This window comes from Nuphar pumila, chromosome 2 (assembly GCF_984573655.1).
Source record: "Nuphar pumila chromosome 2, dmNupPumi1.hap1.1, whole genome shotgun sequence".
In the NCBI taxonomy this organism is placed as follows: Eukaryota; Viridiplantae; Streptophyta; class Magnoliopsida; order Nymphaeales; family Nymphaeaceae; genus Nuphar; species Nuphar pumila.
The window spans coordinates 26,848,903-26,876,410 of NC_143250.1; the positions used below are offsets into that span (position 1 = coordinate 26,848,903).

Here is a 27,508-nt window from a genome sequence, read left to right on the forward strand (position 1 = left end):
ACTGATGCATAAAAACCCTACTGAAACCCAGATCACGGCCTTAGAACAAGAGTTTGAATCCAGGTTCAAAAGACTTCATATCATGCCAAAACTACATATGCCTATGTACCCATGAACCATGGATGAGCATGTAGGCTGATGGTTTAAACCATGAGTTCAGGAAAATTGAGTACTATTGTTACAGCACACATTTTACAGGGGTCCTCATTTCTAGTATCTGGGAGAGACTCCACCAGAAATTGCACTACAGATATCTTGCAGAAAGAAGAAACAAGTCAATGTCAGAACCTGTTTTACCAGCTGGGAATGTTGTAACGCAATTGTGCACTCTTTGCAGGAACTATGAGCCCCATAGATTTCCTCAAAAAGTGTGCTTAACCAACACAACCAACAACAGGAGATTCAGATACTCCTTGAGCTCCAGCCAACAGTCACAAAAGTATTCTACTGTATATACCCAGCCCAGAGTTTCTGTCTTATTATTTATATACAGAAAGTTTACTAATATGAACCCACAGATCCTGATTTCCCATTTACAGATAAATCACCACCTTTGAAACATGCAGAGGTTGATTTTATCTATTGAACATACATCAAAAAAAAATGACTAATGTAACACGCAGGTCTGGGATTTCAAGGTATTTGTCAATGCTAAATATGTATATCAGGATATTGAACCTATTACAAATTTTCTTTCAATGTTGGATATGCATATTAGACATATTCTTTATTGTGTTTCAAGTATTGCAGATTATTATCAACAACAAAAACACACAGTGGCTGATTGAAATCATTAATATACACTAAAAAGCAAGCTAAAAAAAATATTTAAACACACAGAAATTTTCCTGCATGATACAATGCTAAATACACGTATCAAACTACAGTCTAGGGTTTGGTCCACAGACCTCACACACAAGTGCACGGCAACCTAACTGTTTGGGGATAAAACCCTTTGGAAAGATACCTAACCCTATTAACAATATCAGAAAGTATGCACACAAAAAAAAGTGCGCAGGTTGCAAAATGTAAAACCCAGGTCAAAAAAAAAACATTTTTATTGGACCCAGGCCGGGTCGGGTCTGGACCCGACCCACGCCCGTTCTCATTAGGGTTTTAAAACCCGACTCAGGAAGAGGATTTTAAAAGAAATCCTCTTCCCGAGCGCCGCACCCCACCCGCGCCTTCGACCGGATAAGGGAAACCCATCGGGGTTTCCCCGATTTTCGCCCCCCTCGAGCTCTTTAAGAGCTTCGTAGGAGGGCAAGGGGAGAAACGCCTCCCTCTCGAGCCTCCTCCTCCTTGCTCTCCTCGCATCGACCATCCTCTTGTTCCCTGTGCACGACGCCGGCCGCCGCCGTCGATCCTTCCCCCAGGTACGCCCTTTTTCCCCTTATTCTCCCTTCACCTCCCTCTTTGTCATCTCGTCGAGAGGCCGATGGCCCCTGCCATGCCCTCCCTCTTCTCTCTCTTCTTGAGGGTTTGTCGGGAGGCCGACAGGCGGCACACGGCCCCTGTTGCGCCCTCCCACTCCCTCTGTGTCCATCGGAGGCCCGACAGGTGGCCTACAGGGCCCCTGTTGTCTCCCTCTCTCTCTTGAGGTTGCCGGAGAGCCAGTGGGGGCCAGTGACCCCTGCGGCACCCTCTCTTCCCAGTGGGCTATCGAACGACCGACGAGAGGTCGGCCGTCCTCCTGTCTCACCCTCCCGCTCCCCCTGTGCCATGCATTTCTTTCTCCCTTTTTTGTCGTTGTGACTATGTCAAGCAGAAGCCGAGGCCCCTACCATCCCTTGTTTCGTCAGGCAGGGGCTGCCATTCCTTTTTTGGTCGAGCAGGGGCCAAGGCCCCTGCCGATTATAATTGTGCTAGGCAGGGGCCGAGGCCCCCTGCTATTTTTTTTTTTTTTTTTTTCAGGCAGTGGCCGAGACCCCTGCCATTCAATGTTGACAAGCAGGGGCCGAGGTCCCTGCCACTTGTCGCTTTCGTGAGGCAGGGGCCGAGGCCCCTATCTGCTGTTTTGTCAGGTAGGGGCCGAGGCCCCTATCATTCAATGTTTGTCAAGCAGGGGCTGAGGCCCCTGCCATACGTTACTTTGTCTGGCAGGGGCCGAGGCCCCTGCCCTTCGCTTCTTTGTCAGGCAGGGGCCTCGACCCCTGCCATTCGCTATTTTGACAGGCAGAGGCAGAGGCCCCTGCCATCTGTTGTTCGGTCAGGAAGGGGCCGAGGTCCCCTGTCGCCTAAACCTACCCTTGGGATTGACGGGGGTCGAGCCCCTGCCATCCTCGGTCCTTTTAGCATGCCAAAGAAGTACTGCCTAGGCTTACTCGTTTGGTAGGGATCCTACCCATGCCCCTGTCGCACCATTAAATTATATTAGCATAATTGAATATTTCACACTCTTGCATATTTATGTAACGGGTCCAGTTCGCGCTCCGCGGCCCAACCCTCGTATCATCTACACTCGTAGATGCACGCAGTTGCACGACATCCCGAGGTAGGGGAAAGTCGCACGAGGATTTTGTATGAATGAAATAAAATATAAGGATTCTGTGATAGAATAGTTTATTTGGCATACATGCTTACCTGTAGGATTACTTAACTTGTGATTGTCTGTTTTGTGTTTCTTCATCCTTATTCTTTTGAAATTACATGCTTAATGTAAGCTCTATGGGTAGAATCTTTTCTAGAGAGATCTTATTACTGTATTTTTGTCTTTGCTCACTGTTGTAAGTTACTGTAGATGCCTTACTGGTTATTGCCTGATGAATCTTGTTACCACCCTCAGGCAAGCCTTGTAGGGTATGCGGGTGCACGTACCACATTTTACCCCTTTATGGAAAGGTAAGAAATTGTGTACAAGCACTAAAAGTTTAAGAGGAGGTGTTTCCTTGTGCAAGGCTGACTCCTCGAGAATGAATTTCTGATTATAAAGCTTGTGAGCTAGTTATGCGTTGCTAGATTCAACTAAGTGTATCCCGAGTGGGTTACTCGGAAGAAATGATTGGATCTACAGCGATCCCAGGGCTTGTCTGAGACTTCTTGTTTCTTAATATTTCAGTATGCCAAGTATATCACTGATTTTATGAAATACTGTGATGGGTTATCCATCGAGAAACTTACGAATTTGTATCATAACCGGACCTTAAGACAGGTAAGGTACAAATAGTACAAGAGGTTATTAAGTACCTCGAAGTGGACAATCAACACTTTATTGATATAAATGAAATAATGTCGGCCTCCACAGGCCAAATGCTCAAAGAGCAATACATGTCATGTATGGATTAAAAGAATCACAGGACCTTAAATGTTGCCCTCTCATCGTAGTCATACCTCTAGGTAGGTACGATCGTACTTTTGGACAAGTACGTCCCATGTGTGTTACGATGTTTGGATGATGAGGTTGTAGCAACCTCGAAGCGTACATTAGGCACAATGCTGAGATCACATAAATGGTGACAACTCGCCTTCACAGGCAAGAAGCTCGAGTGGGCCTAACAGACCAGAGCATGTAGAATGAGGCGGCGTTTAAGAAACTCTCGTCGTGCCCATTCGACATTCACGGTTCATCAAGGAAGAGGATGGATGGTACAAAAACTCCGATGGACAGGTTGTTAACAACCACCCCACGAGCAAAAGACTTGGCTTCCCCAGTCATCGGAGTTAGGGGAATTGAGAATTACCATAAATTATCCAAGGTGGTAACTCCCAGGTACTTCTGCAGAAGTTGGATGCATCCATTGGCCACGAATGCCTTTGGGGATTTACTTTCTTGGTCATTGATCGTCCGCTTAAGAGCGAACTCAGTCAGCCATCCGGGTTAATGAAAAACACCTGACATAATAAACTCCCGGATCGGACTCGGCTGTTTCTACGTTTCGCGTCTGTGCGTACCCATAGGCCAGTAAATATCAGAACTTAAAGAATATCTTTTTAAATAATTGTAGATGATTAAGACTTACACTACTTGAAATGTTTCAAACAATAGCTCTTTGCATATGTTACACTTGCTAGAATAGATTACAATTGTACTTATTGTTTTAATGTAATAAACTGTTATCTCATGAATGTCCTGTTTTATTTTATTCTACTTTATCTATTCGTGCACCTACTGGTTTGTTATAAAACTGACCCATTTCATGGGCAGGTGATGAGTAGGACTTCACAAGCGGTCGATGGCGTGGTGCAACGTGGCTTAAGATTTCTCTTCTTTCTGTTGGCGTTTTAGCTCTGAGTTTTGGAGTTTTCTTTAGATTATTGGACGTTGGGAAAGCGCTCATTCTGTAATAAACTACAGATTTTAATAATAACCTATTGTTTTGTTTCCTTACTTCCTTTAAGTAGTTGTTCATGTGAAATGAAGATTTTCTGCTAACGTGCCCAGGAATTTTTAACTTGTACTACTTTCTAATTGCCTTCCGCTAGATCTTTGAAAGGTTTTTCGATAATGTTTTCAAAATCACAAGTTCAAATTTTGGGGCGTTACACAAAATTTCTTTCTTTTCACTTTAGATGCATATTGAAAATGCTTAGTATCACATCCTTGACATTAAACCAACGGCAGAACAAAAATCCTACCTTTTTCGCAATTTCTCCTCCTGCAGACATGCTCTGGCGAAGCCTCTCTTTTTTTCTGCATCGTGCAAGGGAGGGAGAGCGGGAAAGACAGAAATAACGAGAGGGAGAAGAATAGCGAGAGGGAGAAGAAGAAGAGATTTTAAGATGTGCGTGAGAATGGGTTGGGGGAAGAATATGGTGAAGAAAAACGGGGAAGAGGGAGATCATGGGGGTCGGTTCCCCCTCCCCTCTCCCTTTTCTGCGTGAAAGGGGGCTTTCACGCCCCCCACATCTTCTTCTAGCCCTTTTTTTTTAACTTAGGGTTTGCTAAATGAACCCCCTCCTTTCACGAGTTTTTTTTTTAAGTGCAACCCGTGTTTTACCTTTTAACACATGTGGCATGTCGTTTTTAACATGATCCATTCATTTTTTCCTACAAGTTTGGATCTCCCACACTCGTGACCCGTGACCCATTTACATTTTTGGGTGCAACCTCAGGCCATCCGGACCCAAGGATCCGATTTTTTTTGGACCATGGATAGTGGGTGCTAGTGTGATATGGATCCATGATCCAATACGATTATGGATCCACCCAAGTTATCCGGATCTGCCCAAATGATCCAAATTTTTTAATCTTAACTTATGATGATTCCAGATTTCCGATATGGATCCAAACAGTTTACTATGGATCCCAAAATAAAATTTTAGTTGGATCCACAAGATTCTAATGTGAAATCTACATCAAAACATCAAACTTTCCGATGTCCAAGTATCTGAATAAGTTAATGTGGATCCAAACATCCAATAGACTATTACAGATACAAATACCACACTATGGATTCAATATAAGATTTTTTCCATTCAAGATCCAATTTAAAATTCACGGATCCACATAATACGCTTTGGGTCCAATATCAAATCCAACCATGACATCGAGGATACGATAATAAGGATCTGAACCATTAACTGAAATCTACTATTAGATATCCAATTAAAATGTTTGTGATCCAATATCGAGGATCCGAATAGGATATTAGGGATCCGATATCGAAGATCCGAACAGAATATTCGTGATCCAAATAAGACTAACATAAAACTATGAGAATATGCTCTGAACATGAAATTTCAAGTTTAATTAGCCGATAAAATTCACAAGTGAGGCATTGTTTGTATTTGCCATATTTCATTATGGCTATTACTCTTTTGGGATACGAAGCGAGATAGAGAGAGGTGGTGGAGGAATGAGTGACTGACTGCAGGGAAGGAACGAAGCCTTATATTAAAGCAATCCCTATGAACATGCAAAAAAACCCAAAAGCCCCAAATGATGCTTGTAGGCAGCTACACCCTACTCTCTCTCTCTCTCTCTCTCTCTCTCTCTCTCTCTCTCTCTCTCTCTCTCTCTCTCTCTCTCTCTCTCTCTCTCTCATACACACACATAATTTGCACTCCCGAACCCAAGTTTTTTGAAATTACCATGTTGCACCTTTCGTACTTGCACCTACACCTATGTGACATAGCGAAGAACTGGTGAATAGGGTTAAATAAGCATTGCAAACACCAAAGAAAGATCATCACCACTATCTAAAAAATATGAAAAGAACGATTAGAGGACAAGAAGGTAGAAACACTCATTATAGAATTTAAATTGAAAATGGGGATTCAAGAGTTATGCAGTAAGATATTGCCCTACAAAATTCAAGGTAAAATAAAAGGAAAAACTATATATAATACAAAAAATGCTTGCTTGATGTAATGTCTTAAACCCTATGTCACACAGATATTTCACTTAGCATGTGTATCCCATGTCAACATAACAAGACACTTACGCACACCAGGACAATTCATAGCCATAGTCAGTGTCAGACAGTCAACATTGTGACATTGACTTTATCTATCTCCTTTTATGATGTTGATTACTTTATATTCACTGCATTCTTTTTCTTTTAAAAGTTGTCATTAATTACATTAAATTCTAATTCTTAGTTTTATTATTAGATACTTTAATTATAGTAATTTAGAATTGTTGTCCAAGAGTTGGAACTTATTATATTATGTTATTATATATATGTGTCTGTCTGTATATGGTCGTGTTCCTATGTCCTAATTTTTGAGAATCACCATCTCATACCACGAATATCTGCATCATGCCCCATTTAGGCATCTGTATCCCTGCGGCATAGCTTAAAACCCAAAAAGAACACACCAAACAAACTCCAAAAAAAATAAGATATTGAAACAAACAAGCACCTCAAGTTGTTGAAGAGTGTTGGACGACAATGGCATCTCAATGTTGCTAGACAGTGGCTGAAAGGATGTCCCTGTGCATAATATTCTTTCCAAGCCAAACTGTTTTAGGTGACGTATAACAAGTACCAATGCTTGGATGGACAATTCAGGCATCGACAGAACATCCTGTCAAAAGTAATAAACACAGTTAGGGCCAATGTGGCACAATTCGATAAGAATCAATTTGACCATCTAATTCAGGAAGACAAGTCAATAACCGTGTTGTGCAAAAGATTGCTGAAATAGCATATAGAATCATAGTTAGGACATCAAACATGAGATAAAAAAGAATAAAACGCAGCCCCATAGCAAAAGTTTAACACATAGGCACAAAAAAGGCAGACATCTAACAGAAAGGACTTTTAAATGCCTGCCACCAGATAATCAAGATCATCATCTTGAGTTGTGATTTTCTTGTTAAATGATATTAATGTCACTATATTGCAATTTTCATATTTTTTGTTTGTTTATCATAAAAACATAAACCTTACAAAGTCTGCCAGCAAAATTGCATAATATCGGAGTAGAGATTTTCATTCCCTAGATTTGGTTCAAACAAAACTCAAAGTTATAAACAATAGTAACATGCATAAATGCTGACAAATAATAACTTCTCTCATGCATCTCATGAAAAAAAACATAAATCAGAATCTTCTATGTTGTACGCTTTTCAGCATAGAAATTTTCATTCCTTACATTTGGATCCAAGGAAACTCTAGCTTCTGCCTTTCAGCCATTTGAGACAAGAACATTGGCACCATCTTACAACAATACAATAGAAACTTGAAAGTAGATCAGGTTGAGATTACAAAATTTCATCTTATAGAGGAATTTCACATATACAATTCAACAAACTAACAACATTTATCAGCACACCTCGATACCCGCATGACTTTCTGCACAAGGATTTATTTGTCCCTCCTTCTCACCATGCACCACATATGAACCATCATCACCCATGTTTTCAAACAATGCCATTATTTCTGCAAGTGCACTCCCATCCTCAAAGCAAGCTTGAGATGTACGTTCCACACGAATATTTGATGCAGGGCCAGCATATGATAACAGCAACTAAACAGAAGAAAGTCCAGATGTCAGGAGAATGAAATGAGCATCACCCACTAATGCATGACACACCTCTTCGCTATGAAATCAACTGTAATAAAAGCATATACTAATTGAACTAAAGCAAAGGAAATGAAATAGTGTGTGAGCAGCATCCACTAATACATGGCAGATTTCTTCACTGTGAAAGTGCCATAATAAAAGCACCTGCTCAACCAATCAATTACTGGCAAAGGAAACGACATGGAGTATTTTGATACTGTTTGCTAAGGGCTTGTTTGGTTAGCCCAGATATTCCACATAAACAAGATATTGGAAAAATGAAAAACTAGATATATATTTTTCTAGCATTTGGATGTCCAAGCTAGATAATTAAAAATCTGATTATTTAAGAAAAACTCAAATAAATAAATCCAATAGATACCTGGATTAACAAAAAACTTGAAAAGTGTATGAACATTTTATCCAAAAGCACGGCTGACCCTCGCCTCTCTCTCTCTCTCTCTCTCTCTCTCTCTCTCTCTCACACACACACACACACACAACTTTCTTCAAAGCTATTGTAAAATTTAGGCCATCTATCATCGATCTTGGAGTTACCGCAAGCCACATGAGAGTTTGGTGATTTTAGAGAGAATCTGGATATTGCAGACTAATTGTTTGCTGTAACTTCAGAAATACTGATATGCCTTCTGCTACCATTATTGAAGGGTAGAGTAAATTTGAGAGTACAGAGGACGCGTTTCATTTGCTGTAGGCGCTTTGGTGTTTCTCTTCCTCAAATTGTCTGAAGAGTGGAAAGCCACACATCAACTATTTGATGAAATGCCTGGAACAATTGGCATCTCATGATTGAGAAAGTGCTGCTAAAGGGAGTCTAACACTCCACTAGTACAGTTGTTGGATGATTGCAAGTAACCCTGTTTGTTTTGATGTTATAAACTGAGATACAATATAATAGTGCTGGGTTCTCAAATAGAGAACTTCAGCCACTATAGCAGATGGGAAACTCTGTATGAGCAACCAAACAATAGAAAATTTAAATTCTAGATATTTTTTCTGGATATCTAGGTTCATCCAAACATTACTTGTTTCCAGAATTTAGAAAACCCGAAGATTGAGAAACCCAAAATGCAAAAAACCAGAAAGCTAAATTTCTAGATTCCTAAGAGTTGCAGTTATAAAGTCCAAGAACAACCAAACATTAGCAACAGTAACCTTGGTCTGCAAACTTGAGAGGCGGGAAAAAGGAAAAGTAGGCTCGGAGCCAGACTTAAAAAGAAAAAATTGTTTTAAATTATGGCATCCACATTCCTCAAGAAAAAGAAAAAAAAAACATCCTTAGCTAACATAAAAGAGATCCCTCTCTTCATTTTCCTAGAACTTCTCATCTAATTTGCAAGAAAGCCCATTCCAGTAAAATTAAATACTCTGTTCTGCAAATTGCAAGCAACAAAATATGGGCGTTCTGCAAGAGAACAAAGAGATCATTTTTCAGTTCCATAAACCAAACCAACAATTTGTTAAGGCATGTACTATCGATGCAAAGAAAAGTCCCATGTTTTTTTTTCCTCAAATTCGGTACAAAGTACTGACCATGATGAGAGAAACAAACAAGTTCCAAACCTGATCATGTATTAGGAAAAAGCAAAGAATTTGCATAAATTGAAAATTGTCCGACAGATGCAAACTTAATAGTCGTAATGAAAATGGTAAAGAAGACGGGGTACATGAATGAATCCACCGACGATTTTCCATCATAAACAGGAAAACGAAGGAAGAGGATGAAAGAAACACAATACTTTATCCGTCTGTGGGGATAGAGGATCGCCCAACAGCAACTCGGCCGGTGCTACGCTCAGCAGGACCGCTTCAAGACCCGCCCGTGTAACCCCGTCATTGAATTCCCCAAACATCACCTCCCCCGTCGAGACCTCCACCACAAAGACCCCGACCGTCGTATCGAAGCTCCCATTTCTGCACAAGACATCCCTCTCCACGACGCACATGAGGAAATTCCCAGCCCTCGAGTCGTCCCCGCCGCTGCCCATAGCCTCCGCTGCTTCGAGTGTGGCCTTCGTGTACAGGGACGAGAGGTCCCGAGAAAACGGCCCCATCCGATTGTCTCCGTGAGCCTTCATGGCGGCTGTCTCCATCTGCTTCACCACCCCGACCTTGTACCCCGCATTCACGAGCCTCCTCACGTGGACGTTTAACCTGAAAGTGGGGATGCTGGCCGTCAAGAAGCTGTGGTCACGGTGCGCGAAGAGCCCCAGGACCCTAGCCGCCACCGCCGCGTCCTCGCTGAAGAACTTGTACTTGTACCCCACCTCCACCATCAACAAGACGTCGGGGTACTTCGCCTTGAGCTCCACCACCTGCTGCTCTAACGGCGTGTACTTCCTGCCCTCCGCCTCCTCCGGCGATGCGCGGGAGGACTCCGCCGCCTCGTGGGGATCATCGAGGAGCTTGTCGACGAATCTCCGGTGCAGTGAGGGGTTCGAGGCGGGGCAGGAGGTGGGTGGTGTCGGTGTTGGGGTGGTTTTGGGTCGCTTGGGGGGAGGGGTTAGGGTGCGGGGCTTAGAAGGGGACCAGGAGATGGTGGTGGCGATGCGCGGGGGAGGGGAAGGGCATGCCGGAGAAGGAGAGGGTTTAGTGTTAGATTTTGGTTCGAAGGGAGAGTCAGGGCTTGGCTTAGGTTTGGGAGAGAAGAAGCGAGAGATCACTTGCTGCCTCTGCTTCCCCATCCAGCGAGAGAGAGAGAGGAGGAGGAGGACGAGGGATACCAGGCGCGGGTTCGTGCGTATGCATACGCGACCGCTCTTCCCGCCACGCTCTCCGATTCGAATCGAAACGGTATTACGATACGCAATGAAGCCGGATTCGTAGTTCTTAAGTGGTGATCCAACAAACTGGCCCAAGTACAGTGAGTTTTGTAAGTCGGTTCGGACTTGGGGGTAGGCTGGTACACCAGCTGCAAACAAAATCACCAAAAAGAGGCTTTATAAACTTCATGTCAAATGATAAACATGATATATATATATATATAGTTACTAGAATAGAGAACTGAAATATTTGAAGTAGAATATGAAAACTGGAAATATGGGTATTTTTAACATTTTTTTGCAAATCTGACGATGTTGATGTGCTTGGCATGGTGAATTTGCTAGGAATCAGGATCATGTATTTATGATTAAAAAAATGTGATTTTTTAATGCTTAAAATTTTATGAAAATTGTATGCTATTGATTTTAAAACTTTAAAAAAATCTCATTTATGCATCAAAATCAGATTATTCAAGAGCGGGTTCTTATAAAACCAAGCATGTAGATCACATCTTTACAGTTAAATTCAAAAGAAAAGAACAAAAAAATCATAAAAATCATGGTTAACTCCTTAGTTCTCATATTTCTAGTTCTCATATTTTAGCGATTCTTTATATATATATATATATATTAAAATCAATGTTGTCGGTATCGGACTTGTATCATTTGGCCAACAATTTAGGTGAATAGGTTGATTCTCAAGTGAAACATTTTGAATATGTTGAAAAATATTATGTGTTAATCAAAACATGACACGTGTTAAAGCCAAAAAAATAGTATTAAAACTAATTTTAATCTGTTTTTTTACATTTTATTACAAAATAACCTATTCATATATCTATTTTTTGGCAATAAGTACTTATTTTTGGCGATACAAATAGGCCGATAAGCACCAACACTGACAACACTGATTAAGACAATGGCCTTTAATAAAGGGAGGGTGTTGTGTGTTCTCCTCCGAAGACACAATGTTTGCTACCGTGCATGTTCAGGGGTTAGAATGAACACCACGTATATATGCACGTTGGGCTCGTAGTCTCGTATTTGTCGGCATCACTTAGCAACGGAGTCTGATGCGGTTGCAAAGACTTAAGTACCCTTTCCTGCTATTCTCGCCATGAAACGACGATTCAAGAAAATGACAAAAATGTCTTATATTCAGAAAAAGGGAAACGACGGTTGGAGAAAAGGACAAAAATATCCTCCATCCATAAAGTCGAGTATGATGTTAACTCTTCAAAGTCCAAACATTACATTTTTGTCCTAAGCAGTAAACTTTTGCACCAGCTAGTGTAACAGGAGCTCTCTTTGATGACGCAAACTTTGTTGTCCTCTGTTGCCACCGGAGTAGCAGCCTTTGTCGTCGTCTCGAGTTGAAGTTTCAGCCTTCTCGTTCCTATCTTGTGTTACAAAACATTCTTGGGTTCACAATCGACTAGTTCAATTGTTGGTGGGCGTCATAGGGGCATTTGCCAGCCATCTCTTTTTACAGTCTTCTCTTCTTTTTCGTTGTCGTTAGGCATTATGGAAGAAAACAATGATGCACAAACATTCCAACATGTGCCATTAAGGCGTTGTGAGTACCTTTCCATGTTATCATGTTATCGTTGAAGAACGTATGTCGTTGTGAGTGCCATTAAAGCGTTGCTTTGTTATTGCAGGTGGATCTTGTTATTTCAATGGTTGAAAACTTAACGATATTTGTAAGACGCTGGGACCTGTTGACAAGAATGTTTGTTTACAGATGCGAGGAAGGGCCACTACCCCATTCGGTATCCTCCATTCACTCAGTATATGAAATGTATCGCAAAACACAGTTGGAGTAACATACTACTGATTTATTAGATATTGTTTTGTTTGCTAATATCGATTTGTAAGCTATTATGATGAAATTGTGTATCAATTTATAATATATTTTGCGATATGTATATCGATTTGTAAGATATTATGTATTTTGTAGTGTCGATTTGTAAGCCGATATGTTCAATTGTTGTATCGATTTGTAATATAGTATGCGATGTGTAAATCGATTTGTAAGATATTATGTGTTTTCTAGTATCGATTTGTAAGATATTTGTAGAAAGAATTTTAAAATGTGTTCGTGTATAAATACATTGTTACGCGCTTGTGGTGGCGATTTTCATATTCAAATCGCTGCTCATTTAGCAATTTTTATTGAAATCGCTTCGCAACATCATAGATATAATTAAATCGCTATTGTCAACATATATATACGACAAATTGTTTCTTTTATTGGCATGGTAACTAACAACTCGATGTATAGTATAAGCAAATAACAAATCATTGTTGCTTTTATACTGTGATTCATTCAATCATTTCTTTGACTTGCTTAACCTTATCGGTATCTGTTGTTATATGCATCTCAAATCAATCATAGTAATAGTATGCGCATGCTAACGCAAATTGATATCTTGCTTATAACAATGGTGAGCTTATCATCCGGTTGTAATGAAGATGATCTATCTCAATCATTTGAAATATATGGAGAAGTGAACATTTGTACTAATGACGCACCTGAAGAAGTGAACATGTGCACTAATGATGCATATGATAACAAGGGTGCAGGCATTGGATTCACTCTTGACTTGAATGTTTCAGCAGAAGAAATGCAATTCGATAATGAGGTAGACGTTTATGACAATACACTTGATAAAGGTGCAGGCACTGAGAATGTACATGATAGTACACCTGACTTTGTTCCCGTAGAAGAAATGTAGTTTAATAATGAGGATGATGCATATAAATGTTACAATGATCATGCCTTAAAATTTGACTTTAATGTTAAAAGATATTCTTGGTCAAAAAATGCACAGGATGTCATGGTGAGAAAGACATATGTTTGTTCTAATGAAAGTTGGAAGAAGTCAAGTGGAAATCCAACAAGGAGCATGTTATAATCAAGATGTGGATGTCTAACGAGAATGGTGTTAAGAAGACTTCTGAATGGGAAATATGTAGTTTGTACTTTAATCAGTGATCATAACCATGATTTATCTGCTTCATTTATGTCTCCTATGTTAAGGTCACATCATAAAGTAACTGAAGCGCATGTTGCAATTGTTGAAATAGCTTATAGCGTCGGCATTGCACCAAGGAAGACATAATTTGTTCGCGCACATAGATGGTGGTCGCGAGAATGTGTCATTCACACCTACGGATCTAAGAAACCACTTGAGAAGGAAGATGACAGATAACATGAAAAATGAAAAAATATGTTCTTTGGTTGATTATTTACAGAAGAAATCAAGCATTGACACTGGTTTCTTTAGTGCAATGCAACTGGATGAAGAGAAATATGTTGTGAATATGTTTTGGGTAGATTCAAAGTTAAGAGTATATTATGAATGCTTCAATATTGTGTTTGTTTTTTATACGATAGTGAAGATTAATACTGATCAGTGGCCATTTGCGCAGTTTGTCAGAGTGAACCATCACTCACAGAGTTGTATATTAGGCAGCGCTTTTTTGTATGACCAGACCAAGGAAAGCTTTGAGTGGTTGTTTAGAGTATTTACACAGACAATGAATGGGGAAGCGACCTGAAACTGTACTTACAGATGGTGATCACGCAATTACGGCTGCAGTGCCTCATGTGTGGCCAAATGTACATCATCGCCTATGTTTATATCATATCTTTCAAAATGCAGCAAAAAACAAAGGACACATATTTAATCAGAAGACAGGGTTTGACAAAAAGTTTACAAGGTGTGTACTTGAGAGTGTAGATGAGATCATCTTTATATCAGATTGAGAGGAAATGATTCAGATATACGACCTTGAAGACTGTATGTGGCTACAAAATTTATATGCAGAAAAAGAGAAGTGAGCATTGGCATCTGTAAGACAATACTTTTGTGCAGGTATGCTAAGCACACAAAGATATGAATCTATGCATGTCACGCTAAAGAAAACCCTGTATTCATGTTTAACAATGTTTCTCTTCATGGAATAATATGAATTATTTATAAACGGTCTAAGACAAAATGAGCTTGAACAATATGTGAAATGCTTTAATACACGCCCTGTAACTTTGAGCATGAAAATATTGATGCGACCTGCATATCTATATACACTAACTGTATTTGAATGGATTAAGAAGAAGGTTATATAGGTCATGAATTGCAACATAAAAGGATGCGTAGAAACTGAGAATATGCACAAATATCATATTTTATGAGAGGGCAAAGAGCATCAGAAAATGCAAGAAGAGCATGTCACGTACAATGTTGACAATGAAACAGTTGAATGTACGTGTAAAATGTATGAATTCAAAGGTAATTTATATCATCATGCATTAAAGGCACTTAATCAAGAGAAGATACAAGCAATTCCTGAGTCATATTTAATGCGAAGATGGAGGAGACAAGCAAAGATTGAACTGCTGGATACAAATAATGTCAGTCAATCTGGTGTTGATGAGAAGTGTCGCATTGCCTTTTGTTACCAACAACTGTGTAGGTCATTTATGCATGTTGCAGATTTGACATCGAAAAGTAAAGAAGCCTATCTATACATGAGAAAAGCTTCAAGGGAGTTACTTGAAAATGTATAGTTAATTCACCATCAGTCTGTTGCAGCTCATGAAGACCAGTACAAGAAAATGGGAGTGAACAACAGAGGTGAAAATCATGCTTCTCTTGACACTCATGAGAAGTTGCGCGAAGCGTAAATATTATCTTCAACAAGCCAAGAGTGAACGTTGTAGATTATAATGGAAAAATTCACCAAGAGAAGGGTATCAAAAGAAAACATGCCTCTGATCGTAGTCGTCGGAGGATAAATGGTGCACTAAAATTGGTTGGCAAGAAAAGGTCTAAGAAATAACCAGTCTCTAAGCAAAAGCAACCAAGCCCTTCACATGAACAGGTATGTAAGACATTATATTATAAGACATTATATTACTTCTCACATAAACTGCATTACGTGAAGCTAATCAATGTCTAATTTGTGTATTTTCCAACATGCAGCAATACCCCACAGACGTAATTTTCAACGTTGTAACCTTCAATCCTCCCGACCAGTTTTCCTATAACGATAGCTTCAGTTTTACAAGTCTTTTGGTATGTCATCAATGTTGGGAGACTGTTTGCATTTCTTGTGAAACTTAATGTAGTGTTTTATATTGTTCCATTTCATGGCAGGCTCAGATTAATTCGAAAGCGAGCTATGGAACACAGGAATCGCGTGTGAATTCAGTTTAAGTCTTAGCATAAAGTTAGTTGTCATGCCTCTTTGCATGACCCAATTTCCAAATTGTCAGATTTGTTAAGAGTTTAACAAAACATGAGGTGAATATCCTATACACTGGATGGTGTTATTAAGAAAGAGTTTTTGGATGAAGTCATTTTCATGAATCGTGAGCCAAAAAAAATAGAATTATTAATATTTTGTGGATCACCATTCATGAAAATGGCTTCATCCAAAAAGCTATGGAACAAAGGAATTGTGTGTGAACTCTGTTTAATAATGTACCTTTCGCATGTATAAATCCTTGTAATATGTATCATTCACATGTATAAATCGTAATTAGTGGAAATCGGGTATGAAAATCGGGTATTATATGTGAACTCAGTGCTTATACAATTAGAGAAAATCATTGTCTCATCTAGCCTTCACATATACAAATTGTTATATATATACACGGTATCGTCCATATTGTATGGGAGGGCCTCTACAACATCCGGTATTGTCCGAAAATAATTCATTCACAAACAAAGTCACACGATGTACAGACTTAGTAAATGACAAATCGAGAATAATTCAATGATACAAATCAATTTCGTAATAAAAAACTAACAAAGACATCATTGTCGTGGTAACTTCATAAATATAAATCGATTTCGTTCTCAAAGACTAACAAAGGCATATCATTGTCGCGGTAACTTTAAAAGTAGAAATCGATGTGATTTATAACCACAATCATTTAGGAAAAAACTGAGTCTTTTTTACCTGACCACAATAGTTTGGCTTAGATAAAATACATGATCATCATCATAAAAAAAACATATATCATCACTAGTTGGTAATTAATGGGATGTCTAATTGTATCATAAAAATAGATATGTCTTTGTTTGTCTATGTGAACGATATCGATATGTAATATAGTGATTTACTCATAACGTTTTGCAACTGTTACCTAATTGGATTTATACTTTACTAAGTCTAAACATCTTGTCAATTGTTGTACACGAGCGTAAAACCCTGTAAAATATAAAACCCTAATATATAGCTACATATCAAACCCTACCCTACCTGACCCAACTCGTTGTCCAGGTCAAAAACCCTAATCTATTTAACCTCTCTTCCTTTTTCTTTTTTGCGGCAATGCAGCTTCTTCTTCTTCTTCTTTTTTCTTCTCTGCCTTCTTCTTCTTCTCTTTCTTTTTCTTCTTCATTGTATTTTTCTTTCTTCTTTGTTTTTTTGTTTTCCTTCTACATGTGCTTGATAGATGGGGTTTATTGCTAATAATGTAGTTGTTTCACGCCGTGAGGAAAGATTTGTATAATCTTCGATGATGATTATGGTGGTTATCTACATCATAGACAAGCGCGATGATGCAAATGTCCATCTATTTGATCTATTTCTACTGTCGGACCCTCCATTGTTCGCAAACCATACTTCATAGTTGAAAAAACTTCTACCTAATCTTTGATAGACTTTATGACAAATACTTAAAAGCGATTTATCATGTAGCCCCTCAGCTCCTTCAAGGAGACAGTTCCTGACCATAAGTTCTGAAGCTTATTGTCAAGAGCGCATCAATGCTAGAGTTTTTATGAATCGACCTTAGTTCGAGAAAAATACTACAGTGGGCTGCCATTACTATTGAGCTCATTTTCTTAGAGCGGATGTGTTCTCAGCTGCACATAGAATCACTTTGCAGCATAGAAGGACTTGATGATGAATGATACAAATGTTTTGGTGATCTCTTTTATAAAAACGAGAGTCTCTAAAAGATAGATATGCATTCAAAATAATGTGAATTTGAAGTTACGAAGTTACAGCGAGAACGATATATCTTTGTTTGAATTTGCGAACAAAATCGATCTGTATTTAAGAATTTAACTCATTTTGTATTTTTGAAGTAAAACCCAAAATCCATAAACCCTCAACCCCAATCGCTTGTAAAAGCATTTACAAAATATCGTTGACATAGCCATTGGTCGTAAAAGCAAATCGCGATAGCACGTAGCCTTCATACGTCATTGTGTAAATTGCGATGGTACATATCGTTCACTTAGATAAAGTTTATTGGCTAAAAGACAAACGTCATTATGTAAATCACGAAGGTATAACAATTTACACAATGACGTCTATGTTGGTCACAACTGGATGAAAATCGCTTTGTGCATGAGTACAAATCGTGGTAAAAGTGCATTGTCAATGCTTGTGCAATTCGTGATCATCATTTATGAATGTTTGTGCAAATCGTTTCAGCGTTATATAAATGCTTGTTTGATTTTAATTTATGAAGGCCGATCATTACAACAATTTGTTTAGTGACATTTGTGTGCTATAATGATTAAAATAGATTTATACACTTATAGAAAGTCACGTTAATGAAAACAGTTTGTTTCCACTTTATACAACGATAATCGCTTTTACGATTTTCAATTACGAAGAGCGAATATAACAATGATTTGCTTTTACTATATAACAGTCCAACTTATTGGCGTGTTTAGTGAAATTTAAATTTTATTTATTTTAACCTAAAAATATTTACATAATTTGTATACATAGTCTTACAAAAAAATTTATATAATATTTGGTTGTACAGTCTATAAAATCTGTTAGAAGTCGATGTATATCATGTTCAGTGACATTTGTGTGCTACATTGATTAAAATAGATTTCTACACTTATAGAACGTCACGTTAATGAAAACAGTTTGTTTTCACTTACACAACGCTAATCACTTTTACGATTTTCAATTACGAAGGGCGAACATAACAACGATTTGCTTTTACTATATAACAATCCAACTTATTGGCGTATTTAGTGAAATTGAAATTTTATTTATTTCAACCTATAGATATTTACATAATTTGTATACATAGTCTTACGAAAATTTTTATACAATATTTGGTTGTACAGTCTATAAAATCTGTTGGAAGTCGATGTACATCATGTTCAGTGACATTTGTGTGTTACACTGATTAAAATAGATTCATACACTTATAGAACATCACGTTAATGAAAACAACTCGTTTTCACTTTACACAACGCTAATCGCTTTTACAATTTTCAATTATGAAGGGCGAACATAACAACGATTTGCTTTTACTATATAACAGTCCAACTTATTGGCATGTTTAGTGAAATTGAAATTTTATTTATTTCAACCTAGAGATATTTACATAATTTGTATACATAGTCTTACAAAAAAAAAATTATACAATATTTGGTTGTACACTCTATAAAATCTGTTAGAAGTCGATGTACATCATATTACTCCTGGGGGGTCGCGTTGTTCGTTGCCTTCTTGGTATTCTTGTCGACTGAGTTTTTTTCTCTTCCGTAATTAAAAACTCTATTAATTTTCTGCATAGTTCTGTGCAAAATCCAGGCATATCAACCAGTAACAAAATTTTAATGTGACACCAATATATATATTGAGTCCTAAATAATAGAGAGTAATAAACAGCATACAACGTGAAATCAAGTTCTCATCCATTATATATTGCTTCAATATACTTTATTACAAATACGCCACAAACGATGCCATTATTTTGTAAAGGAGCATCATGTGCTGAGCGAAGGATCCACTTGCTAATGTCGACACCCAAAATGTCTTTGATGAATCCCACTTGTGGTTAATGCAGAAGAAAGTAAAATCCTGGCCATCGTACATGATACAATACCCTTATAGATGGAAACTTACGAAATACAAAATGTCACGATGTACAATACTGTGTAAGTCTAATGAATTGTAGCATCATAGTTGTTTTTCATGTAAATCCATCACGTATAAGACCCAATGCTTTTCAATTTTCGAGAGTGTAGGAATCAATATCTGCAAATCGATAGTGCAAATCGTGTTACGACTGTTATGCCTAAACCTTGCACAAAAGGTTTGTTCACTTACCTTTTCACTTGACCAAAAGTCTCCACAATGATCATTGTTACCCCAGTATGGTAGTCCATCTTGAAATTGAATGAAAAATGGCAATCGACGAGCGATACTCTGTTGAATGAAACAATGATAATAGTAATACTAAAACATGAAGCAAAAAGAGTAAATCAAAAAATAAAATAAAAATAAAAGAGAATCGATATACCATGAAATAAGGGTTGACGATACGTCTAATAGTGGTTGTTGCATTGCTTTGAATATATTTGACGAAATCAGATATAGTTTGCTTGCAACAAATATAAACTTGTGAATATACTTACCCATGGCATACGTAAATATATAACTGATAGTGGTTACATACGTACAAAATTACTGCTAGTGTTCCCTTCTGCATATTTATTTTGCATCCGTTTGATGTTATCTTGGAGAGATTTGCTGAGTTTTTGGGCACCGCCTTTTGTGGATGTTCCACTAACATTAGCAGAATATTCAAGAAAAGATATTCAAATTTCGTTATACAGTATACAACACAAATCACATGAACGCCATAAAAGAGACAAATTTTAAAGAAAATCGATATGATGTTTAGACAATATACGCTTGATTCATCATCGTTGGTCGTGTAGCTATCGCCTTCTCCTTTCTCGTCTCCTTCATCGATATTGATACCCCATTTGTGACAAAGCAGGATATGTGTTCGATTCACAAACATGTCGTTTATAAAGGAACCATCAGTTTGTCTGTTCCTTGTTCACGAAGCAAAGCGAAGCCATATCATCCAGAACTTGTGCGATGTGTCATTCATATATAAAGGAAACGTCGTTTTGACAAACCGACAATCTTTAAAAAAAATAACGTCAGTTTTCAAAAAGCGCAAGCAAATAAATTGCATTGCAGATTAATTAAATTAAAAATGGCATTTCATCTATCTTTTACAAAACTAATCAATGCAATAGAACGTATCGGTCAAATTGCGATAACACGTCTCGTGTGGATTTGTTTTCCAACCTCTTTTTCATCTTTTATATGTCATTGTGTAAATCGCGATAGAAAAATCATTAACGTAGACAAAGCTCATCAAAACAAATCAAGATAGGATAAATCGTTGCAGCGAAATTGATTTGCAACTATGACTTAAATCAGCATAAAGTTTTAAATTATGATAGGATATATCTTTCACATAGACAAAGCTTGTGACCCTAAACCCTAAACCAAAAACCCATAAACCTAAAACACAAAGCTCGTCGATCGCGATATTATATATCACTATCATTCACAAAGACAAACAAAGATATATCGTTGTCGCAGTAGCTTCTTAAATCCTAAAACCCTACTACCTAAACCCTAAAACCTAAACCATATATCATAAATCCTAAACCCTACACCCCAAACCCAAAACCATAAACCATAAACCATAAACCATAAACCATAAACCATAAACCATAAACCATAAACCATAAACCATAAACCATAAACCATAAACCATAAATCATAAACCATAAACCATAAACCATAAACCATAAACCATAAACCATAAACCATAAACCATAAACCATAAACCATAAACCATAAACCATAAACCATAAACCATAAACCATAAACCATAAACCATAAACCATAAAACCCAAAATCCTTAAACCCTGAACCATAAACCCTACTATCTAAACCCTAAACCTTAAACCATAAACCGTACTACCTAAACCCTTCTCCCTAAACCGTAAACCCTAAACCCTAAACCCCAAACCCTAAACCATATACCCTAAACACTAAACCCTAAAACCCAAAATTCTTAAACCCTAAACCCTAAACCATAAACCCTACTACCTAAACCCTAAAACTTAAACCATAAACCGTACTACCTAAACCCTAAACCATAAACCCTAAACTACTTTTGACAGTTTTTGCATGAGTACAAAATGTTGTAAAAGTGCACGGTCAACCATTCATGAATATTTGTGCAAATCATTTCTGCCATTTATGAATGTTTGTGCAAATCTTTCCAGACTTATATAAATGCTTGTTCGATTTAAATTTACAAATGTCGATCATTACAACGATTTGTTCACTGACATTTGTATGCTACACTTACAGAATGTCACGTTAACAAAAATAACTTGTTTCCATTGTACACAATGTTAATTGCTTATAGGATTTTCATTTACGAAGGGCAAACATTAAAAATCTTTGTTCACTATACACAACGATAATTGTTTTACGATTTTTATTTACGGAGGGTGAGCATTACAACGATTTCTTAATAGTACACAACGGTAATCGCTGTTACGATTTTTAGTAACGAATGGTGAGCATTACACCAATTTGTTCACCGTACACATCACTAATCCCTTTCATAAATTTTATTTACAAAAAGAGAACATTACAACGATTTGTTTATATAGACAAACTTCGCAAAAAGCAAATCGGGATAGGAATACTGAGGCATCTTGTGCATGGTATACTAAGGCATAATGTCTTCTTCTTTTAGAAACCACACTAATGACTTGAAAGACTTCAGATTTTTCAAATTACAAGTAGAGATACATGTACAGAGAGTAGTTGTCTATAGAGGTGACAAATAAGAGTCTAACTTATTCACCTGTTTAGTCAAATTGAAATTTTACTTCAACTCAGAGGGATTTACATAATTTGTATACAGTCTTATAAAATTTGTCTACAAAATTTGGTATACACAGTCTACAAAATCTGTTTGAAATCTTTGTGCAACATATTAATCCTTGGGGGGGGGGGGCACGTCATTCGTTGCCTTGTAAGTACTCTTGCCGGCTGAATTTTTTTCTCTTCTGCAATTAGAAACTCAGTCAATTTTTGGCATAGTTCAGTGCGGAATCCAGGTATATCATCCTGCAACAAAAATGTACTGTGACACCAATATATAAATTGAGTCCCCAATAACAAAGGATAATAAAGAACATACAACATCGAAATCAGGTTTTTGTCCATTGTATATTGCTTCAATATACTTTATTACAAATATGCCACAATCAACGTCATTATTTTGTAAAGGAGCATGGTCTGCACAGAGCAAACTTCATTCGTCGATGTCGACACCCAAAACATCTTTTAGGAATCCCTCATGTGGTTAATGCATAATAAACTAAAATCTGGGCCACCATAAAAGATATGATACACTTATAGACAAACTCTTACCAAATGCAAAATGTCACATTGTACACCAATGTGAAAGTCCAATGAATTGTAGCACCATAGTTGTTTTTCCCGTAAATCCATCACGTATAAGTCACAATGCTCAGCAGTTTGCTAGAGTGTAGAAATCAATATATGTGAATCGATAGAATATCTTAGAAATCGATAAACAAATTATGTTAGGAATGTTAGGCCTAAACCTTGCACAAGAGGTTTGTTCACTTACATTTTCACTTGACCAAAAGTCTCCGCAGTGATCATCATTACCCCAACGTGGTAGTCCATCTTGAAATCCAATGGTTTATGGTTTTCTGCGAATGTAAGTCTGTTGAACGAAACAATGATAATAGTAATGTTAAAACACGAATCAATAAGAGTAAAAAAAAAACAAAAACAAATAAGAGAACATATATACCATGAAATAAAGGTTGACGATGCGTCTAGTATTGCTTGTTGCATTGCTTTGAATATACAAGACGAAATAAGATATAGTCTGCTTGCAACAAATATGAACTTGTTAACATACATACCCATGGCGTACGTAAATATATAACTGATAGTGGTTTCATACGTATAAAATTACTGATAGTGTTCCTTTCTACAAATTCATCTTGTAGTCGATTGATGTTCTCTTGGAGCTCTTTGCAGCATTTTCGCCTACCTTTTTTTGTGGACGTTTCACTGACATGAATAAAATATTCAGTAAACGACAATGAAATTGCTTTCTACAGTACACAACACAAATCGAATATACGCCATAAAAGAGGCAAATATTGAAGAAACTAGTCATGAGGTTTAGACAATATACGCCTGAATCGCTATCGCTCGTCGTGTAGCTGTGGTCGTCTCCTTTGTCGCCATCGTTGGTCGGGTAGATGTCGTCATCGTCTTCATTGCCATCATTGGTCATGTAGCTGTCATCATCTTCTTCGTTGACATTGCTAGCCGTATAGCTGTCCTCGTCTCCTTCCTCGACAATGATACCTCCTTTACAACAAAGCAGGTTATATGTTCGTTTCACGAACATGTCGTTTCTAAAGGAATTGCCAGTTCGTATGTTCCTTAATCATGAAGCAATGCAAAGCGACACCCTCCTAAACTTATGCGATGTGTCATTCATATATAAAGGAAACGTCATTTCACCTACCGCCCGATTTCAAAAACCATATGCAAATTAATTGCATTGCTCATTAATTAAATGAAAAAATGTCATTTCATCTGCCTTTTACAAAACTAGTCAACGCAACAGGACATATCTATATTGAACATTTGGTATTAAGTTTTAAAATGATTTGTGTTTATGAAGTTACCTCGATGTTACTTTATCTAGATTAAACATCGTCTCGATTTGTTTATTATTTTTCTTTTCCGCCATTTATGAATCAGTCATTGTGTAAATTACGATAGAAAATATCATTCACATTGACAAAACTCGTAACAACAAATCACAATAGGACAAATATTGTTAAATTATGAAACTTAAAGTATTATGGTTGTAAGTCGATTTGTATTTATTAAGTTACCTAGATTTGTAGTTTACCAATAAACATTGTGGCGATTTGTATTTATGAAGTTACCTTGATTTATAGTTTATTTAGTCTGAGAAAACATCTCAATTTGTGTGATGGGTTTAGGTGGGGGAGTGACTCGACCTGACCCGTTGTCTAGGTCTAAAACCCTAATCTATTTAACCTCTCTTCCCCTTTCTTTCCAGCGGTAGAGCAACTTCTTATTATTATTCTTTTTTCTCCTATGTCTTCTTCTTCTTCTTTTTCTTCTTCTTCTCCTTCTTCTCCTTCTTCATCTTCCTTGTATTTTTCTTTATTCTTTATTCTTCTGTGTGTTCCTTCTACCTATACTTGATGGATGGTGTTTAATGATGATACCATAGTTGTTTCATGTCGTGCAGAAAGATCTATATAATCTTTGATGATGATTATAGTGGTTATCTTCTGTGGATACATCGACATATTCATGACACATACGACTCTGGCGTATTTGTCATGAAGTATATTGAAGCTTAATTACACAGAATATAACGACCATAATCATCCTCAATCTTTGTTGCTGATCATGCATATATTTTAGGGTTATTTCATATCAAAAATATGCATGATTTCATAAAAAAATGATTAAAAACCCAATTTTATGTTGGTTTTGAGTGAATGAGCTAAAATGAATTAAAAAGAGAAAATGCTTGAAAATCAATGTTATTTTGCAATTTAATGAATATTTTAATGTTTGTCATTGTGAGTTCCTAAAAATAAAATAAAAATTAGAGTTGAGAATATAGTTAGTTAATTTTAGAAAAATAATAAGTTGAAATGAGGTTTAATGTAAATATTTTTTTAAGAAATAGTCTTTAGATTAAAATAATTTTGAGGTTTTTAGCAAATAGACTTTCTTTAAACAGTTTTTTTTAGATTTTTGAAAATAATAAAACAAACCATTACACGGTTTGGGTTTTTTTAAAACTGAAAAAAAGAAAAAAAACAAAGTGTAACAAACCGGTTCGAACCGGTTTGCGATTTTAAAAACTGAAAAAAAAAATAATACAAACCGGTTTAACCGGTTTGCTTTTCTTTAAAAGCTGGAAAAAACGAAAAAACAAGGCATCTCCCCATTCTCGCCTCAACCCTGCTTCTTTTCCCCTCTATCCCTCTCTTGTCACCCTTCTCCACCATCACTGGCCCTTCCTTCCCCTTCTCCCTCTTCCTCTAATGATACTCCAGCCGGTGGTGGTGGTGGAATCTCTTCAGTCCGGCGACGGCGTGGTGGTGGCGGCCGCCATTCTTCCCTAACCCCTCTAAGGTACGGTAAGTCTTCTGATCTTCATCTTCTTCTTCTTCTTCTTCTTCTTCTTCAACATCGTTATTCTTCTTTTTTACCTTTTCAATCGATGTTGTATTTGTTTTTGAAAAATGAAAAAAAAAGATCGAAATCTGGATTAAGCATTTGTTTCTCTGTTTTCGGTTTTAATCATTTACAGATTTGTGCAATCTTTTCACAGATCTGATTTTCTGTTTTGTTTTTGTCGATTATTTTTTTTTATTCATTGTTTCTGCATTATAATTCATTCATTGCAGTAGATTCTTATTTCCTAATTCTCGAACTATTTCAATTCCTGTTTTCATCTTTAGCATAGATCTGATTTTCATTTTATGTCTTGTTTGTTGTCATTTTTTTAATTTTCTGTTTTCATTTTCGAGTTTTCCTGTTTTCCAATTCTGTCATTTTCCTGTTTTTCTATTACTTCATTTTTTCTAGTTTTTGAATTCAATTTTCAGTTATTTTAGTGGCTTTCTTGTTTTTAAATGTCTGCTACCTCATTTTGTGAATTTCTTGATTTCCTATTTGTTCATTCTTATATTTTTTTTAGTTGTTGATTTCCAGTTTAATTCTTCATAGCAATACCTGTTTTTTTTTCCAGTTTTCCTGTCTTCACTTCTGATTCCTGTTTCGTGCTTTTATTTCATTCCTCGTTGCAATTTTTCCATGATTTCCTGTTTTCAAGTAATTTTTTTCTGTTTTGCTTCATTTAATCATGTATGCAATTTGTCTTTGCTATTCATTCTTTGATATTATGTGTAGTTTTCCAGTATTACATACGTTTCTGAAATTTTATTTTTCATTGGTTCAAATTTTGAGTTTCATGTAGTTTATTTTTTTTTAGTATCTGTTCTTCATTTTACTAAACTTACTGTCTTTCATGCATTGTCTGTTTTTTAAAGCATTTAGTTTTTTTTAATGTTGTTTTTACATTCATTTTCCATTTTTTTAATACAGTGATTTCATGTCTTTTTCAATTCAGTAATTTCGTGTTTCCATCTTATTTTACATATTATTTCATTGTTTTTCTGTAAATCACTCATTTCCTTGGTGTTTCAACTTTTCAGTTTTTGTGTTGTTAATTAGGTATTAGTTGTAATTGATTACTTAGTTATTTGTCCTTAGATTGCTTTCATGTTTTAGCATTGAATTAGCATAAACTGTGTTTAGCATAGTTTTTACTTTTCTCTCTTGTACTGCTCGTGTTCAGTTGAATTGTGCAGAATAGCACAGAAGTGGAGCGGAAGTGATTACGTGACACGAAGTACGAAGAGTAGAGCTTCTTTTTACTTTTCAGTTTAGAATTAGGAATTTAATTTGGTTTGTAAATATTGCACTTTACGCCCTCTGCGAAGGGTATTCATTTGTTGTAATAGTTAGTTGTTTTACTTTTCTTGTATATTTTATATTTTAATAATACGACAATAAAGAATAGTTTAGATTTGTGTGTTTGAATACGAAATATTCCCGTTCCCTGAGTTCGACCCGGTCTCATCCACTAGTAAGAAGTGGTATTTATTATTTGATGTCTGGTTTTCACATGTTTTACATATAAAAATCTTTTCAAAATTACAACGATTTCAAAGAAGACATCAGCTGCCATACCGGAGCAAGCACACATATTATGCATGATAGACAGGTGGGTGCCGATGACCATCTATTTGATCTATTCCTACTGTCGGACTCTC

The 27,508-nt window shown here is 37.0% G+C and overlaps 1 protein-coding gene across 1 annotated transcript in view; it reads right to left on the bottom strand.

Moving 5' to 3' along the window:
• MSH3 (homolog of DNA mismatch repair protein MSH3) overlaps positions 1–10,683 on the bottom strand; it is a 74,131-nt gene extending 63,448 nt beyond the window's left edge. The window contains exons 1-3 of the mRNA XM_089997453.1: positions 9,711–10,683; positions 7,720–7,914; positions 6,805–6,969 (exon numbers count right to left, since the gene is read on the bottom strand). Coding sequence (XP_089853579.1) covers positions 6,805–6,969; positions 7,720–7,914; positions 9,711–10,655 — 1,305 coding nt within the window. The 5' untranslated portion in view covers positions 10,656–10,683. The remainder of the gene's footprint in view (positions 1–6,804; positions 6,970–7,719; positions 7,915–9,710) is intronic.
• Between the last annotated feature and the right edge of the window lie 16,825 nt (positions 10,684–27,508).